At 41.4% G+C, this 19,559-nt stretch overlaps 1 protein-coding gene across 2 annotated transcripts in view; it reads right to left on the bottom strand.

Moving 5' to 3' along the window:
* The window catches only part of greb1 (growth regulating estrogen receptor binding 1), a 205,571-nt gene that overhangs the window by 85,772 nt on the left and 100,240 nt on the right, over positions 1-19,559 (bottom strand). For both annotated transcript variants that reach the window (XM_067984281.1, XM_067984280.1), the window contains 6 exons: positions 19,251-19,448; positions 17,486-17,666; positions 12,652-12,838; positions 11,087-11,223; positions 6,380-6,719; positions 887-1,002 (listed from right to left, as the gene is read on the bottom strand). In XM_067984281.1, coding sequence (XP_067840382.1) covers positions 887-1,002; positions 6,380-6,719; positions 11,087-11,223; positions 12,652-12,838; positions 17,486-17,666; positions 19,251-19,448 — 1,159 coding nt within the window. The remainder of the gene's footprint in view (positions 1-886; positions 1,003-6,379; positions 6,720-11,086; positions 11,224-12,651; positions 12,839-17,485; positions 17,667-19,250; positions 19,449-19,559) is intronic.

The following is a 19,559-nucleotide window of genomic DNA, read 5'->3' as shown; positions in this document are numbered from 1 at the left end:
GCTTCTGAACCCGAACGGGATTTGTGCGATTTTCGGAGCCCCCACGTCCCCAATGCACCCGCATTTGCCTCCTAAAATCACCCCCAATGAGTTCAAATCCCACTATGTTATTTTGAGAATTTGAATTGAATTAAATCTGGAATAAAGAGCTGGATTGCTTTAAAAACCCAACTGGTTCGCTAATGTCCCTCTCCAAAGAAAACTTGGCATCCTTACCCAGTCTAGCGTATATGTAACTCCAGTCCCATACCAATGTGTGGACTTTGCCACTCAGCTGCATCAATCCACTACTAAGAATAATAAAACTTCCCCCATCCACTATAAACTATGGAGCATGTCTCAGCTATTGTCAGGTGCTTACAGAAGTACAATTTTTGAAGCTGCTTTATGTATTTTACATAGTTGAAATATTGCCAGAAAGGACTTCTGAGGGTATTTCCAAGAATTGCCTGTAGAACTCCTGATAACTCCCAATGTTTTTATCTCCATCGTGTGCATGCAAATAGTTCAAAAATAATTTGGTACAGTAGCATCCACCGCTATAATTTTTTTAGTTGTTGATCATCTACATTGAGAGATTTTTGCTTAAAAGAGGGGGCAGATCAAACTGAATCTGAAATCTATGAACTGGGCCAAATCTGGATTTCTAAAAATTTAGCTCAGACTGTTTCATATGGATCACTTCAGTTCCCATCCTTATGGATAACCTTACCGCCACTGGAATCTGCTTTTTTAAATATAAAAGAATAGTAGTCAAACACGTGACCTCCAATCACAGTGATTTGAAATCATCTCCAACTCCCTGGTTTCCCTCCATTACCCTGGTGAGAAATTTCAGCTGGTAATAAAAGTAATAAAACCTTATTTTTAAAAAAGTAGTCTTTACCTTGGAAAAGATTCTCCATAAGGATCAGTGCCAGATAGAATCAGTATGCATGGCAGGTCTTCCAGATCCAAGTAGGTTTGAGGTGCCCAATCAGGGTCCTCTATCTTTTGCCAACCCTTTCAAAATAAGAGATACATACTAATCAAATGGTAGTACACATCAACTCCGGGCGAGTATACGACCTGCATTATTAGAGAACTCTTCAGCAAAACAAATGCTCTTAAATCCCATTAATCAAATGAAATATCTTAGGGTTTCACAATGCAGAGTGTCTGATCCTTTTATTTGTGTTTTATCTGTTCTTAACCACTAAGAACATAAGAAATAGGAGCAGGAGTAGCCTGCTCCGCCATGTAATAAGATCACGCCCGATCCCCATATCCCTTGGTTCCCTTAGAGTCTAAAAATCTATCCACAAACAGCAATGAGATAAATGACTAGATAATCTGTTTTAGTAATGTTAGTTGAGGAATTAATGTTGCCAGGATACCTGGAGAACCCCCCCATCCTACTTCGAAAAGTGCCATGGGATCTTTTGCATCCACCTGAGAGGGCAGACGGCACTTCAGTTTAATGTCTCATTCAAAAAATGCCACTTCCAACAGTGCAGCACTCCCTCAGTACTGCACTGAAGTGTCAGCCTAGAACCAATGATCTTCTGACTCAGAGACCAGAGTGCTACCACTGAGGCATGGCTGTGTTGTCTGTCAAGTGCATAGGAAATAAAGACTTAAGCAAGTCAGCCAATAACTTGAAAACAAAAATAATTTCTTTCATTTATGGAGAAAATGCCTGATTGAAACCATAGGAAGAGGAGTAGGCCATTCAGCCCATCGAGCCTGTTCTGCCATTCAATAAGATCATGGTTGATCTGTATCCTAACTCCATTTACCCATCTTGACTCCATATCCCTTAATATCTTTAGCTAGCAAAAATCCATCAATCTCAGATTTAAAATTATTAATTAAGCTAGCAGCTACTGCTTTTTGTTGGAGAGTTCCACACTTCTACCACCCTTAGCGTGAAGAAGTGTTTCCTAACTTCTCTTCTGAATGACCTGGCTCTGATTTTAAGTTAGAACAGAAAATGCTGGCAATACTCAGCATGTCAGGCAGCATCTATGGTGAAAGAAACAGAAATGACCTGAAACATCAACTCTTTTTCTTTCTCTACTGGTGCAGCCTGACTTGTTGAGTATTTTCAACATTTTCTGATTTTATTTCAGATTTCCAGCAGCCGCAGTATTTTGCTTCTGATTTTAAGGTTATGTCCCCTTGACCCAGATTTTCCCACCTGCGGAAAAAGTTTCTCTCTATCTACCCTATCAATTCCTTTCAAAATCCTAAAAACCTCAATCAAATCACTCCATCTATATTGCAGGGAATATAAGCATAGTTTATATAATCCCTTCTCATAATTTAGCCCTTGGAGCTGTAGTAACATTTTGGTGAATCTGCGCTGCACTCCTTCCAAGGTCAATATATCCTTTCTAAGGTGCAGTGCCCAGAACTGTACACAATACTCCAGATGTGGTCTACCCAGGGCTTTGTATAGCTGGAGCAAAACTTCCTCCCTATTATGTTCTAGCCCTCTAGATATAAAGGCTAACATTCCATCAGCCTTTTTGATTATTTTTTGCATCTGACCACTACATTTTAGTGATCTGTGTACACGGACCCCTAAATCTCTTTGGACCTCCACTGTTCCGAACTTTTCACCATTTAAAAAATACTCAGATCTATCCTTTCTTGGTCCAAAATGGATGACCTCACACTTACCTGCATTGAAATCCATCTGCCACATTTTTGCCCACTCACTTAATCTATCAATGTCTCTTTGTAATTTTATGCTCCCGTCCACACGACTTACTATGCCGCTAATCTTTGTGTCATCGGCAAAGTTCAATATATGGCTCTCTATTGTGTTATCTAAGTCATTAATAAATATAGTGAATAATTGAGGCCCTAGCACAGATCCCTGTGGGACACTTCCTTCCAATTTGAGTACAAAGCCATCTCTGTCTTTGACTGCCTAACCAATCTCCTAACCAGGTCAATAATTTGGCTTTAGTCACATGAGCTTTAATTTTAGCTAACAGTCTCTTACGTGGAACCTTATCGAATGCCTTCTGGAAGTCCATATAAACTACATTCATAGTCATTCCCCTGCCTGCTACTTTAGTTACTTCCTGAAAAAATTCAATTAGGTTCGTTAGACATGATCCATCCATGTTGGCTCTCTCTAATCAGCTCAAATTTCTCCAAGTGCTCAGTCACACTGTCCTTATTTATAGATTCCAATAACTTCCCCACAATTGAATGTCTAACAGGCTACATTCTTGAGGCAGTTTTAGAAAAGTGACTTGTTTTTATACATTTTGCTACCTATTTCATTTTGTTCTAATTTTCCTTTGATACTGTCTACTGTTGTTAACTTGAGCTCCTGGGAATCACAGAGTTCCATAGTTTTTGAGATCCTGGGTAAGAATGAGTTAGAGCCTGGATTTGATCAAATAAAATAAAGGGAGGAGGGAGAGCATTTAGAATCACATACCTGTCGCTTGAGGGAACAAGAGAGAACAAACAAAGAAAGTACCAAGACATTACAGTGATAACTTAATGCACAGTGCCAGACCAGGTCAAAGCTTTTGGAGATGTCTAAGACAATGGCAAATTGATCACCAGGGTGTTCAAAAGCAGAGCCTCAGAGCCACATCATTGGCAATAAGATCACTAATGGAACAGCATGCTGAACACTGTATTGGCAATCATGGATTAGGTCAGACCTTTTAAGGTGAGGGCCAATTTGAGTTTATAGGAGCTTTCATGACTTTAGAAACTATTGATGTAAGGGCAATAGGATGTGTGTTTGTAGGTTAATAAGGATCACCTTTTTAAGGATAGGATGGACATAAGCAATTCCCCAAGGAGAAGGAAAGATGGATTGATAGTATGAGAGAAGGAAGAGATAACTTAGGTCAGGGGAATCACCAATCGTAAGAATTAAAGGAGGGACCGGAGGTCTTACTGGAGTCCAGGATCCAACTAACATTGCAGGGATAAAACTTGGTGGCAGTCATAGTAGTAGAGCAGAATGAAGTAAAAGGATGGAAGCAAAGTCTTGTCGTGTTTCAAGTCTTAAAATCTCTGTGTCATACCCTTTTCCCGATGAAATTACAGATAGGCCAATATATTATGGATTTAAAATGAAACTCTGCTTTCTGAAAGGATTTTTAAACATCTTTGTGTGGGGAATGAAGTGAGTTAAGGTAATATAAAATACATTTCTTTGGATGCTATCTAATCAAGCCAGCACGGAAAGAAATCATTATGTATTAATTGCATCAGAAATTGTCCAACTTTGAAATGCTGGATCTATATGCAGCTTGCTGACACATTATGATCACAAAGGATTGTTCTTAAGACCAAACTATTTGATACGCAACATAAACAGAAAATGTTTGAAACATTTCATATTTAAGTCAGGTGTTAAGATAACAAAATCCAACCTAATTGCCTGGAAACTACAATTAAAAACACATTTACATGCCTAGTGTGCTTTGATCTGCAGTGCTAAAAGGTTGCTTGGATATTATAAATGCAGGTGGCTTTTTCTATGCTGCAGTTCCATTGTTTCACCTCTTTTTTCCTTACATCATGGCAGTAAGCAGGGACTCCGTAGACAGAAATGCATTTATGAAACTTCCTTTAAAGGCTTGGGTAAAAGAGTTTAAAAAGGACTCTGACTCTATTATTTTCATGACAGTTTAAAGTAGTGTCTGATTATTCTGCTGTATTCTTTTTGCTACTGTGTAATTTATAAATCTTGTAAATAAATGTGATTACTAGTTTTAGCCTGAACTGTAGAGCCTTTTGGAAGAGTACAGGATTGCATGGTAGGCAGTCCATGCAATCATTGGTGCAAAATATTATGATGATATAAGGGTTAATTTTAAACCTGTGGCACGCTACTGGCATTCAGAACATGATAATAGTGTAACTTTTGGATCACAGGAGACAAGGATTTGCTTATGGGAACTGCATTTTGTTATGAACACAAATAGAGCTGGGAGACAATCCAAACTGTAACAAGGGGTTCTTTCCCAAGATCAACAATATTAGAGTTGAAGGAGAAAAATATGGAGGGTTCACAGAAGTCTCAAGAGACATGTCACAGTTTGAGATTCTATGGCCAGTTTTTCATAAAGGACTGGGACGTGAGCTATGTTAAGCTGTGTTTTTATAGCAAAAGCTTGCCTCGAAGGGATTTGCTTCCCAAGACAGTCTTTTTATGAGATAAGGATCAGTTGACAGACGAATGGTAATTACAATGCGAGGTGCGATGTTTCTCTGAGACCCAACTAATGAACAATTCGTCAGTCGGGTCTGGTTGTTTAGAGAGACACTTCGCATCTTAGTGCTGGAAACCTTTTGTAATCCCTCAAGAAGGAATTGAGCAGCAAAAGGCTGTGAAAGGAACAAACTGCTGTCCTGGGTGGTAGGACAGATTACAGAGAGATTGCACTTTAGGTTGAGTTAGAAGACGCACCAGAGTGGGCTAACAGACACGTGTTCTTTATCTTTGTGATAATACGCAAGCAGAAGTTGTACTGTTTGTATCAAGTGTCTCTCATCAAACTCTGTGTTATATATGTTTTGCCTACTGTGAAATAAAGCGGCTTATAAAACAAACCAAATGCTGTCTCGCCTACTGTTGGTCTGCCTTCAGAGAGTGAAGGAGTACACATGTACGGAGACCCAGTCCAGAGCACAAGGTACTTTCATTACTACACTCCCAAGTCGTCATACCATGCTAGTAGATATGGACCAGTGAAAGTCAACTTTCATAAGAATCAGGCAATCAGTTCAATTCAGAGAGCAACTGACATCACTGAACCTGATTAGATAACTGTGGTAAACCTGAATTCATGACAGACGGCTTTGACAAAGGATCAGAAGGAATGATTGCTGTAGAGACAGGAAGATATCAGATGATGCTTCTTTTCAATAGTCACATTAGCAGCTGTAGTTATGGACTCACAGAAGTCACAAGCACAGATTACGTTCACTTGGGATGCTTCTGACTGATCAGTATGAATTTTCACGAGGGGCAACAGAACAGCAAGCATAACTGAACCAAGATGTAAAGCCACATCTGGCAAAAGAGGAAGGGCGGGAAGGGTGGAAACAGAAACTTCCATGACAGTTGGATTAACCTTCATTTCTTCACTGGCACTGGCGGAAGGGTTACAAGAGTAAAAGCAATAATTAGACCAAGAAAAGGCAGAAATAATTCTCAAAGATCATCCAAGCTAGCTGAGTTATAATGTCGAATAAAAGTGATTTCATTTGCAGAATGCGATTTGTTGCAGAGTAGACTAAAAGAGGCAAATATGAGTTAGGTTACTCTGCAAGAATCCAGATAATAATAATTTATAATCCAAATCTCATTTGACATGAAATTTAATTATTGTAAATATAAGCCAGTAGTTACCTTCAGTTGTGTCAGGAAGTGCTGATCAATATTGATTTTTGTGTTTGGAGTCCCAAGGATGATTTCAAACCTATACTGCAGGCCCAGACGATACCTAACTTGACACAATCGTTCGTACGCCAGTGCAGCCAGTGAAATGGAGGGAATCCTGAGCAAAACCATGTAACCATGACTGCTTGGACAGTTTCCTGTAGAATTTATAAGGCTCTGAATTATCTCTAGAGTTTCCACAGAGGAGTAGTTCTTCATCTGTGAGTGCCCTGCAGTTACCATCATGGCTGCTGAGTAATGCTGGATTAAAATGTACGTCCAGATCACAGCACTGTGCATCTTGGGAAACCTTAAACAAAAAAGAAAAACAAATTAAAAACCAATTTATCAACTTTCACAAAGGGATAACCAACAACAAAATTTAAAAGCTATATTCCCCATAAATTAATTGACATAGCTTTTACTGAAGTTACATGTAACATTAGTACATGTTCATGTAGAATTTCAAAGCATTCGGTTAATGATTGCACAGAGGTTTCAAGCACTGTTAGACTCCATCGCTATTATACAGACAATATTTTTATATTGCTCGTTACGACATCATCATCATGAAAGATTATTTTGTGCTACCTCGCAAGTTATTTCTTGTTTCATTAGCTCTGGAGTCAAACGGGATTGGATTATTGGGAATAAATTTCAAATTGGTAAAAAGATGTCTGAATCACTTGGGATAAAAGCAGCAGAGTCTCATGACATCTATTCTGATATGTGCAATTGTAAAAAAAACAATTGTGCTCACAAAATGGTTAGGTCAGATGGATAAGTGGAAAATCATGGTTGCGAGTGAGAGAAAATCAAAAGCAGAGGACAAATATGAAGAGGAAAGACAGATCAGGGGTGGAAAAATAGGAAGAAGAGGAAATAATAGTTAACATTGGTGTGTATTATTTTTCTCAAATAATTAAATCCCTGGGTTCAGATGTTGCCTCCTTACTGTCAAGCTTAAGTACAACCATTAGATGGTACTGTAACAGTTTTAAAAGTGAACTCTGGATGTAATTAATAGTAATTCTAGCAGGCCAAGCAGGAATCTAAAACTTTTCCTTAGTTAATGTTGAACCTTGAATAAAGTTTAAAGAGAGATTCAAATAAAAAGTGATAGATATAGACAGAAAAAAAGCACAACAGCATGTAACTATAATTCCTTGCAATGGTTTGATTTTGTTCAAGGGTCCTGATGGTAACTTCAGACACATTGGTTTTTAATAAACATATAGTAGCAGCAGGAATGGTGGGTGCTTGTGGTTGCATTGGCAGCTATATTCTTGGCTATTTTAACAATCAAAGTACAAAGAAGCTTAGGGCATGGGCTTAAATTGTTACATCTTTTGTAGGCTATTTTACTAAAATACACTTGAATTTTTTCAACAATTTTTAATAATTATTTTTCATCCCCCTCTCTCAATTTTGCCTAAAATTAGCATCACATTGCTGATAAATAATTTGAGGCATCAAATTCTCTGGAATCAGTACTCTTGTTTCGATTTATCTCACCTTCCAAACAGTAGAATCTGAGCGTAATATCATGTTCCATCCACCCCAGTGTAACAGTATGTACTGAATACTCCAAGCTGAGCATGTTCCATCTACCCCAGTGTAACAGTATGTACTGAATACTCCAAACTGAGCATGTTCCATCTACCCCAGTGTAACAGCACATACTGAATACTCCAAACTGAGCATGTTCCATCTACCCCAGTGTAACAGCACAGACTGAATACTCCAAACTGAGCATGTTCCATCTACCCCAGTGTAACAGCACATACTGAATACTCCAAACTGAGTATGTTCCATGTACCCCAGTGTGACAGCACATACTGAATACTCCAAACTGAGCATGTTCCATGCACCCCAGTGTGACAGCACATACTGAATACTCCAAACTGAGCATGTTCCATGTACCCCAGTGTAACAGCACATACTGAATACTCCAAACTGAGCATGTTCCATCTTCCCCAGTGTAACAGCACATACTGAACATTCCAAACTGAGCATGTTCCATCTACCCCAGTGTAACAGCACATACTGAATACTCCAAACTGAGCATGTTCCATCTTCCCCAGTGTAATAGCACATACTGAATACTCCAAACTGAGTATGTTCCATGTACCCCAGTGTGACAGCACATACTGAATACTCCAAACTGAGCATGTTCCATCTACCCCAGTGTGACAGCACATACTGAATACTCCAAACTGAGCATGTTCCATGTACCCCAGTGTAACAGGACATACTGAATACTCCAAACTGAGCATGTTCCATGTACCCCAGTGTGACAGCACATACTGAATACTCCAAACTGAGCATGTTCCATCTACCCCAGTGTGACAGCACATACTGAATACTCCAAACTGAGTATGTTCCATGTACCCCAGTGTGACAGCACATACTGAACACTCCAAACTGAGCATGTTCCATGTACCCCAGTGTGACAGCACATACTGAATACTCCAAACTGAGTATGTTCCATCTACCCCAGTGTGACAGCACATACTGAACACTCCAAACTGAGCATGTTCCATGTACCCCAGTGTGACAGCACATACTGAACGCTCCAAACTGAGCATGTTCCATGTACCCCAGTGTGACAGCACATACTGAATACTCCAAACTGAGTATGTTCCATGTACCCCAGTGTGACAGCACATACTGAATACTCCAAACTGAGCATGTTCCATCTACCCCAGTGTAACAGCACATACTGAATACTCCAAACTGAGTATGTTCCATGTACCCCAGTGTGACAGCACATACTGAATACTCCAAACTGAGTATGTTCCATGTACCCCAGTGTGACAGCACATACTGAATACTCCAAACTGAGCATGTTCCATCTACCCCAGTGTAACAGCACTTACTGAATACTCCAAACTGAGCATGTTCCATCTACCCCAGTGTGACAGCACATACTGAATACTCCAAACTGAGCATGTTCCATGTACCCCAGTGTGACAGCACATACTGAATACTCCAAACTGAGCATGTTCCATCTACCCCAGTGTAACAGCACTTACTGAATGCTCCAAACTGAGCATGTTCCATCTATCCCAGTGTAACAGCACATACTGAATACTCCAAACTGAGCATGTTCCATGTACCCCAGTGTGACAGCACATGCTGAATACTCCAAACTGAGTATGTTCCATGTACCCCAGTGTGACAGCACATACTGAATACTCCAAACTGAGCATGTTCCATCTACCCCAGTGTAGCAGCACATACTGAATACTCCAAACTGAGCATGTTCCATCTTCCCCAGTGTGACAGCACATATTGAATACTCCAAACTGAGCATGTTCCATCTACCCCAGTGTAACAGCACATACTGAATACTCCAAACTGAGTATGTTCCATCTACCCCAGTGTGACAGCACATACTGAATACTCCAAACTGAGCATGTTCCATCTACCCCAGTGTAACAGCACATACTGAATACTCCAAACTGAGTATGTTCCATGTACCCCAGTGTAACAGCACATACTGAATACTCCAAACTGAGCATGTTCCATCTACCCCAGTGTGACAGCACATACTGAATACTCCAAACTGAGCATGTTCCATGTACCCCAGTGTGACAGCACATACTGAATACTCCAAACTGAGTATGTTCCATGTACCCCAGTGTAACAGCACATACTGAATACTCCAAACTGAGCATGTTCCATCTACCCCAGTGTGACAGCACATACTGAACACTCCAAACTGAGCATGTTCCATGTACCCCAGTGTGACAGCACATACTGAATACTCCAAACTGAGCATGTTCCATGTACCCCAGTGTGACAGCACATACTGAACACTCCAAACTGAGCATGTTCCATGTACCCCAGTGTGACAGCACATACTGAACACTCCAACCTGAGTGTGTTCAATTTACCCCAGTGTAACAGCACATACTAAACAACAACAACTTGTATTTATAAAGCTCCTTTAACATAGTAAAACATCCCAAGTTGCTTCACAGGAGCATCAAACAAAATCTGACACCTAGCCACATAAGAAGATATTAGAACAGGTGTCCAAAAGCTTGGTCAAAGTAGTAGGTTTTAAGGAACATCTTAAAGTAAAAGCAAGAGGCAGAGAGATTTAGGGAGGGAATTCCAGAGCTTAGGTTCTAAGTAGCTGAAGGCATGGCCCCCAATGGTGGAGTGATGAAAATCGGGGATGCGCAAGAGGCCAGAATTGGAGAAGAGCAGAGATCTTGGAGGGTTGGAGGAGGTTACCTGAGCATGTTTCTTCTACCCCAGTGTGACAGCACATACTGAACACTCCAACCTGAGCATGTTCCATCTACCCGAGTGTGACAGCAGGTCCTGAACACTCCAAACGGAGCATGTTCCTTCTACCCCAGTGTGACAACACATATTGAAGAATTCAACCTGAGTATTTGCAATGGTGCACCAAATCATGGATGAATGAAAAAGTAGTAAATGTGTAACACACTGGGTGCAAGTGTAATTGGGCTGGTTCTTGCTGTTTCACTTACCTGAAGTCTCACAATTGCACTGAAGGTCTCACAGACCTGCAGCTCGCTTTATGGTATCTTTTCCCTTTTGCCACGCCCTAACAAATGAGTGAGATAATCACACTGGGCAGATCGGACTTCTGATGTTTAAGCTTGTCATGACAATCTTATTTCTTTGTTAATCACCCACCTTTCTTCTACTGAAGTAACCATTGCTTCAAATGAACTGTCATATCTTAGCAATGGAAGCCTGTGCCCAGAGTAAGTAGAATCAATGAAGTCTGAAAGCCCAAAATACTTATTGTTTTCATGGTACAAATTCACTCCCTAATAAGATACAAAGAACAAAGGAAAGCAATATCAGTCAAATACAATGTATTCCCCCAAAAATTAAATACAGTGATCAACCTTTAGATCTATAGCATAACAATTAGTTGTATAAATTACAAAAAAATGAGATGGAGATATTTCCACTGATTAGTGAAAATGATGTGATACAAGAGAGGACTATCTTTTTACATTAGGCAAAGGTCTGTAGTTATGCCACTTTTAAATCAATGCCATCAGTCACACTACATGGATTTTGTTTGGCAAAAGAATGGTATCATATTGTGCTAACATTAAAATAGTTCTTCATTCTTTATTGAGGGATGGTTAATGGGAAAGCAATTGTTGCTAATGATGCAAATGTCACTCAGAACTCATGCTCAATCAGAGGTACTGGTCCAATATTTGTCTTTATTAAATTTCAGGTAGCAATCATTTAGCTGCAAGTGATGAATTTCTGAAGAATAATTTTTCTGCAAGTTTTCCTTTCCACCTACTTCACTCCTTTCCCCAAAGGCATATAATATGGTGCTACAATGGAGTGCAGTGTCTAGAAGCCAAGGAAAAAATTGAGGATAAGTGAATGTGATAATCAGCAGAGGTTAGGTTCGAAAAGCATGACCTTCTGTCTCGAATTATCCATTGGCAAAAAGGAGGAAAATACATTAATAAGGTAGTTACAAATAGTAATCATTAAAATATAATGAGGCTGAACATGGCTGATACCCATAATTCTCATCACATTAAGTTCTTGATCTGGGTCAAGCCTTCAAGAGCCTGTACTCCCTATTGTTCACTGAGGCTAGTTACAAAAGTGACACTGGCTAAGGTTTAAAGGCAGATCATCTGCTCACTCTCTTAGTTAGGGAATGGGTGTGTGGCACAGGGACCTTAAAGAGTCGAAAAAAATAGAATGTGGTGCAGAGGGCAAACCACCACTTTATAATCATCTATGTACATTCTGGTATTCTTTTTAACCAATTTAGGACATCTGCACTTTCAAAATTTACGTTGCTACAATTTCTTTAATTTTGAGAATTAAAGCTCTTTTTGATACCTTCAATCATTTTCTAACTTATCGCTCCCCCAATCAAGTCATTATTTGTTGAATATGAGCCTTCACAGGCTATTTCACTGTATGGGGCAACACAATTAAGCCCGGTCCTGCTTTTATCTATACTTTTCAACAGTGGTCACTGGATGACAATGAAGATCAGGAGCCTTAGCTGATTTTGCCTTTTTTAGTCCAAGGTGGTACCCTTACTGCTGCCTGGCTCAGATTAGCTAACTTGGGAAGGAAAAAGGGATATTCTCTTTTTCAACTGTTTTATTAATCCTTAATGGTCCCTTAATATGCTATCACTCCATTGTAGCAACACTGAAGTATACTTATGTATTAGCAATGGCAAACATATCAGTAAATTTTACATTGTTGCAGGATGAAGGCCAATGGATCTCATTGTAGGGGCTGATGTAGGTCTGCTGTGTTTGAAGAGCGAAAGGGAAGGACGTAACTTGGAGTGTTAACATATTCAGTGCTTCTTTCATTTCTTTGCAGTTTACGATTCTGTCAGCCAGGCACAGAAATGGTTCACTTTGTGGAAAAACTCCCCCACTAAAATGAAGACAAAAGTACAACAGTGAAAAGTAATGAGATTAATCAAGAAATGCATAAACACAGATGCAGAAAACTGCTATCGGAGTAGAGTAAGACATTGCCTAATACAAACAAATCACAGGGAAGCCAACATTAAAAAAATGCTAGTCCATTGTTTAAAGTGATTAGAGTAAAAAGGCACCAGAAATAAGTGAAACCACCATGAATTATTTATAATTTAAAAGTTAATAAAAGTACTAAAGTGCCACACACACTGTATCTATGTTGACTGTACGCACAGTCTGAGAAATCCATTTGTCTTTCATTATCACCAAACCCCAAGCAGTTGTGTGGTAATAGTGCACTGCAGGGAGATGAACCCTCCACTTAATTGGCTCATTAGTACCGTTACTGCATCAACACACTTCACAACCATCATCAATCAAATTCCACTAGACATAGGAACCACTTCAATCAGGGATTGGCTGAGTGATTCCTGGAAGCTGAAAGTCTGCACCTTCCCTCTCTCTCCCCACCCTCCGGCAATGAAGTTGACAAATGTGTGCAACGTATGATATGACTTTACTTGTTCTACATACCAATTTATAAAAAAATCACCACACTTCTCAGCACATGTCAGTTCTCCTGCTCAGCCACCATTTTTACAATATTCCCACTGCAGGTCTACCGTCTAACTGGTTTTACACTGGCTTGACCATGTGAGGAATTTGAAATTGCTTGTTGAGTGTTTTAACAGGCAATACAGAGGCAGCTTTTTAACAAATGATTATTTATAGAACTCTTCAACACACAATATTAAAATAAAAAGCCATTATATTGCTGGTACAAACTGTCAACTGACAACCAGCAGCAACTTGAAAAACTGGTTGATCTGATAAAAGGTCATGGCAACTCTGATCTATTGTAGCCTGATCCCTGCCTTTACGTGCCCTACAGGCTGATTTTAACCCTGCCCACCAGGCAGAAACCAGGTGTACGGGCAGTGGCACGAATGGGATACCCTCCAGAAGACTGTAGGATCTGACTTTAAATATGAAGATCGGGCTCTGAGGATGTCATCGGCGCCTGACCGCAATTTTAAGCAGATGTCTGCATGGGGAAGCCATCGTGGTTTCCCCACCAGGCCAACCAAGGCGGCAAGCAGATCCGGGGCCAAGAGAGGCCCAGAAAATTAAGTAATTTTCATCTTTTTTGTTTCCTTATGGGCCAGGGGAAGCAGCAGTGCTCCTCCAGGCCCCACAAGGAAACCTTTGGCTCCCCTCCTCTCTTTCCCTCCAACCTCGATGCTCTCCCTACACCCTTCCTAAACACTTAACTGACTGGGACCGTTCCTTGGGGTCCTCGTGCACGGCATACTGCCACCTGAAATGCTGCTCCTGCCCGTCGGCCAGCTAGCTCTCCCGGTCAGGTTTGGGCAGGAGACTGATGGAGCCCATGCAGATGAGGCCCTTGAGTTATAATCTAATTTCCCATCCGCCTTGACCCCAGCCCGCACTCCTCCCACAGTGAGTTAAAATCGAGGCTTAGGTGTCTCAGATTGAATTATGCTTCTCATCTTGAATGCCCTGTGGCTCGGTTGATAAACGCACTTTCTGGTATAGTAGCAAACCATGTAGAACCGAAAGATCCCAGGTTACCTCCCTGGTCTCTGATGATTTGGCCAATTACTGTCAGTGTTTCCAGACCAGGGAGTTGAAAATTAGTTTGTATTGTTGTAAAAAAATTGTTGTTTATTTTACAGAAATAAGAGAAAGTAAATAAAAGCAAAAATTACGAAATAAGGAAAAATAATTGGATTGCCTCATGGTAATGTGTTGGAGAACCAACATATGGCAGTGTGGAATAGTCAGACATAGAATTAAAGCTGTGATCTCCTACACTACCGAGTTCCCATTTGAATCGCAAGTTGGAACATGCCTCTTACTTCTGAATCCAGCCCAGTCCTAGTGGTTACAAATCCACACATAAAACCAGCCTTTTAGCACTCGCTTGGCAATGTTTTAAAGTTCATTTGGATAGCTAATGTAGGAAATAACTTTGATAACATCGAGATTCTCCTTTGATGAGGGGGGATGCTAAGGTGCATTGTTAGTGCAGACCGGCGGGGTCCTGGATACTCTGCACAGGTCATGCTATATTTGATGTAGAGTACCCATGTTGACACTGGGAGCAAAATGTGGGAAAGTGCTCCACTTTCCTGGGCTAATAACCCTCGCCTTAATTAACATGAAAAACAAATATCACAAAGAATACATTTTTAGAAATATATCTCCAGTAACTAGTCCATTTTACGAAGAATGTAAGTATAGAGTACAGAAGTTTCAATGTCAAAGTATTGTTTCCCCTATTCAGCCTATCAGCTGAGGGAAAATATTGTTAAATGTTCTCCCTGCAATTTCATGGTGTCCTGATATTTTGGATCAGCCTCAAGCTGATCTTAACTTCGGCTCTATTAACAAGGGCATGATTTTTACATGGAACTGGGGAGAGAGCGGGGTGGGTTGGGGGGGGGGGTAATTGGAAGCAAAACCTGGAAGTAAAGTTGGCGGGTCCCGAATGAAGGCAATAAATTTTACTTCCAAGTTTCGCGCCTGGCAGACAGCCTGATTGACAAGCTGACGGGCAGGACGGCCAGGGATCGGAGAGGAGGGAGGGAGACAGTTGCTTCAAGTGACACCTTCGGATACAATCCTAGAAGCCACCAAAGGGTATCCTTTGGCTGAAAACCGGTTTTAAGCCCAGCTTTGCAGTTTGTGAAAAAGCTTTGATTATGAAGATCGGTATTGTCACAGCAAAGCTATAACTGGGTGGTGATTGTGAAAAATCACCGAGAAGCACATGTGAGCCAGTAAACTCGTCAGCTGTAAGTGTCAGAAAAGTAAACATCAGATTCATCTTCTGTACCATGGAGAAGATTGGATGTCAGCAGAAGAACAGCGGTCGGCAGAAGATCAGAGGTCGAGAGGAGTCGGAGGTCGAGAGGAGTCGGAGGTCGAGAGGAGTCGGAGGTCGAGAGGAGTCGGAGGTCAAGAGGAGTCGGAGGTCAAGAGGAGTCGGAGTTCAAGAGGAGTCGGAGGTCAAGAGGAGTCGGAGGTCAAGAGGAGTCGGAGGTCAAGAGGAGTCGGAGGTCAAGAGGAGTCGGAGGTAGGTTGGGGGAGGTATACAATTGGGGGGCTCCACCATCTGGGGGTCTACCATTGCAGGGGTCTCTACCATCTGGTGGTCTACTATCAGGGGAGGGGGATGTCGGCCGATCGCGGGGGTCCGATCGCGCGAGTCTGGATGAAGCACTCCTGCTCCTCCTGGCCCACAAGCAGTGCAATAAAGGCACTTACCTCATGGATCAGGCCCTTCTCGCCTCCTTTCACCTGACGAGATTCAGACGCCATGGTAGACCCATGCAGGTGAGGTTAAACTAAACTCAGATTTAGAATCAACAAAAAATTAGGTGCCTCAACTATTTCAATGAAGTACATTGCCCATTTAACAATCCGTCCGCCGGCATTAAGTGGGGACAGGACTGCAATAAACAGTGGAAGCCACACTTTTCAAACAGCCCATGAGCAATGCCACTAGGAGACTAGAAAATATATTGCGTTAGTGAACAGAAAAAAAGGACCAGATGGTTCCATTTTGAACAACGGCATGTAAATTTTCCAAACCAAATTTTAATTTGAAAAATAGTACCATGAAAATGATAGGGCTACATGTCAAATTCTGGATACGGAGACATATTGGGCTTGATTTTAAAAGTAAAAACCGGTGGGTTGGGGGCGGGGGGTATTGAAAATTGCCCCCATTTCAGACCCGCCCCCAACCTGCCCATTTCCGGTTTACACGGGGACGGGTTGAGGGGCGGGTGGCCAACCTGCTTCCATGAGGCGGGTTGGGCCTTAAAACCTTTCAGGGAGGCTTCAGGCCTCCATTTTTAACTAATTCCCCATTTCAACCCTGGGGTGGCCGGGGTTCCCTGGCCTTCTGTTTTACGTCTCGTGAAAGGAGGCGAAAAGGCCCGAGACTGCAGGTAAGTGCCTAGAAAAGCACATCTTGTGGGCCTGGAGGAGCAGGAGTGCTTCCTCCAGGCCCATCAAGCCTACCTGCACCAACCCCCACCCCCTGATCGCAGACCCCTGACCCGCCGATCGCAGACCCCCGACCATCCGACCCTGATCCTCTGACCCCGACCCCGATCCTCTGACCCCGACTGTCCTCCTCAACGATCGCGGACCCCCGCGATGACCACCGATTCCGCCCCCACCCCGTGACTGACTCCCCGATCCCATCCCGCATGACTCGCGATCCCTGTGCCCACCTATGCCCCTTGCCCACCCATGCCCCCCCCCCACCCTCCAAGCAAACAAAGACTTACCTGCAGATGTCCTCTACCTGGCTGGTCTCCCGTACGACTGAGACCAGCCTGTCAATCAGCCGGTCAGTCAGACGGGAAACCGACAAAAAAAAATGTCCTTACGTCAAAATCGTAAGGACGTCCAGAAAACCCGTACTAATGGGTTTCTTGACCTCAAATTGACCCCCTTCCCGGCTCCGTTTCAAAATTGAGCCGGGAAGGCAGCTGAAACATAGGATTTATCCAACATTTTGTTCATAAACCTTTAAAGAATAAAATAAATCTCAGAGATTTACCTGGTCAAATCCCAGTGCGCATGGTCATGGATTAGTATGAACAGTGTATAGGGGTTCTTTAATGCTCTTTGTTGAAAAGCTTCAAACTTGCTCTGAGCTTCTGTAGTAGGTTTCATTACATACTGTTCTGCACACTGATTTGCAACAGACTCTGCTTCCAATCCAAGTTCCACCAAGATTCCTGCAAAACAACAGAACATAGGAATATAGGAACAGGAGCAGGCCATTCAGCCCCTCGAGCCTGCTCCGCCATTTGATAAGATCATGGCTGATCTGTGATCTGACTCCATTTTCCTGCCTTTGGCCCATATCCCTTAATACCTTTGATTGCCAAAAAGCTATCTATCTCGGATTTAAATTTAGCAATTGAGCTAGCATCAATTGCCATTTGCGGAAGAGAGTTCCAAACTTCTACCACCCTTTGTGTGTAGAAATGTTTTCTAATCTCACTCCTGAAAGGTCTGGCTCTAATTTTTAGACTGTGCCCCCACTCTTAGAATCTCCAACCAGCGGAAATAGTTTCTCTCTATCCACCCTATCTGTTCCCCTTAATATCTTATAAACTTCGATCAGATCACCCCTTAACCTTAACACAGGTAAAGCCCGGAGATTACACTTTGCTGAATACTAACACAGTATTTTTATTGCGATGGATGCTCTAGGTGCTTAAAGATATTCTAACTAAGGATGATTGCCAAAGATTAGCCTCTAATAAAATCCTTTTGAGCATCTAGCATGGCTTTTGTAAAAGGAAAAAATAAAGTTAAATGTCAGATATAATTTCCTGATTGGAGGAAAGATGCAATGATCACAATCACATTTTTCATGCAGGTTCGAGATATCTTCAGTAATAACCACAACCCCTCTCTAATGCACTTCTCTAGATATTGAGAATCCCTGCAATGTGCTGCCCAACATATTTTCTTCATATGTTGTACTGATGATTGCTGATGAAAGGAACAATACTATAGATATTTAATCAAGGAAAGTAGTCCTTTTCTCATGCAAATGTATGAACATTTGGTCAGAGTAAGAGTTAAATGTACACTTTTATTACATATATACTTTTTTAGCATTCATAAAATATCATTAATTTTGTCTTCAATCGTAAAATAATGATGACAAATAAACTCATTTGTCTGCTTTCAATGTTTAGAATCAGCTTTCTTTAGCTGCACAGAAGACAGAAAGTTATGCTTCTGGTGAAGAGCTTTACCTGTTAAGAAAGCATACCTGGAATGTGGGTGTAGAGGTCAGTTGGACCCACAGGCTCCCCCATCCATTCATTTTAATGGATGGAAACCCCTGCGGGGGGGGGGGGGGGGGGTGGGTGGGCAGGGCAACTGACCGTATACCCAAATTCCCAATATTTGCTTACTGCGCACTAAGCTCTGTGCCAGAAGGACATATTCATAAAATCTGCCGTAGGAATCAGATGTAAGCTCGTTTTCTGGCATATGTTGTACCTAACTAGTTTACAATTAACAGCTTCAAGTAGGACATACAGGAGATACTTTTGACTGCATTTTCTAAAGATAAGTAATTTTTTCTAAAGATAAGTAATTTTTTTAACATAGTGTCCTAGTATTAGGGCCCTTGTCTATGATTTTCAAGGTGCCGAGAGAGATATATGGCATCTGCCTCAACTACTAATTAAGACTTTTCAGCACACAACTTCTCTTCGCAGCTCTGTTACATTTATAAACTGAACTACTTACAGAGCTGAAATATGAAAGAAATAATGGCTTGAAATTGTAATCTTTACCTGACTGCCTGACACGCAGCACAGTCTGCTGGTAGGCCACTTCTGATGGAGGCACCAAAATAAGGAAATCTACTTTCTCAAAAGAGCCCAAATCCAGATTTTGCGTACTGGAATCAGCAATAGCGCAGACATGAGACAGTAACTTTCGAGCCACAGCAAGCTGGACAGGATGAATCTGACAAGTTTCTTTGTTTGAAACTGGAACACAAATAGAAGTTAAAAGGACAAGATTCAACACATTTGTCACTATTTTTAATTTTCAGTTTGTTGAGTCTATTAGGTTACTTAATCGGACTGAATAAATTGACA

This window comes from Heptranchias perlo, chromosome 5 (genome assembly GCF_035084215.1).
Source record: "Heptranchias perlo isolate sHepPer1 chromosome 5, sHepPer1.hap1, whole genome shotgun sequence".
Classification (NCBI taxonomy): Eukaryota; Metazoa; Chordata; class Chondrichthyes; order Hexanchiformes; family Hexanchidae; genus Heptranchias; species Heptranchias perlo.
The sequence above is the reverse complement of the archived record's forward strand: the minus strand, read 5'-3'. Positions and strand labels throughout refer to the sequence as shown.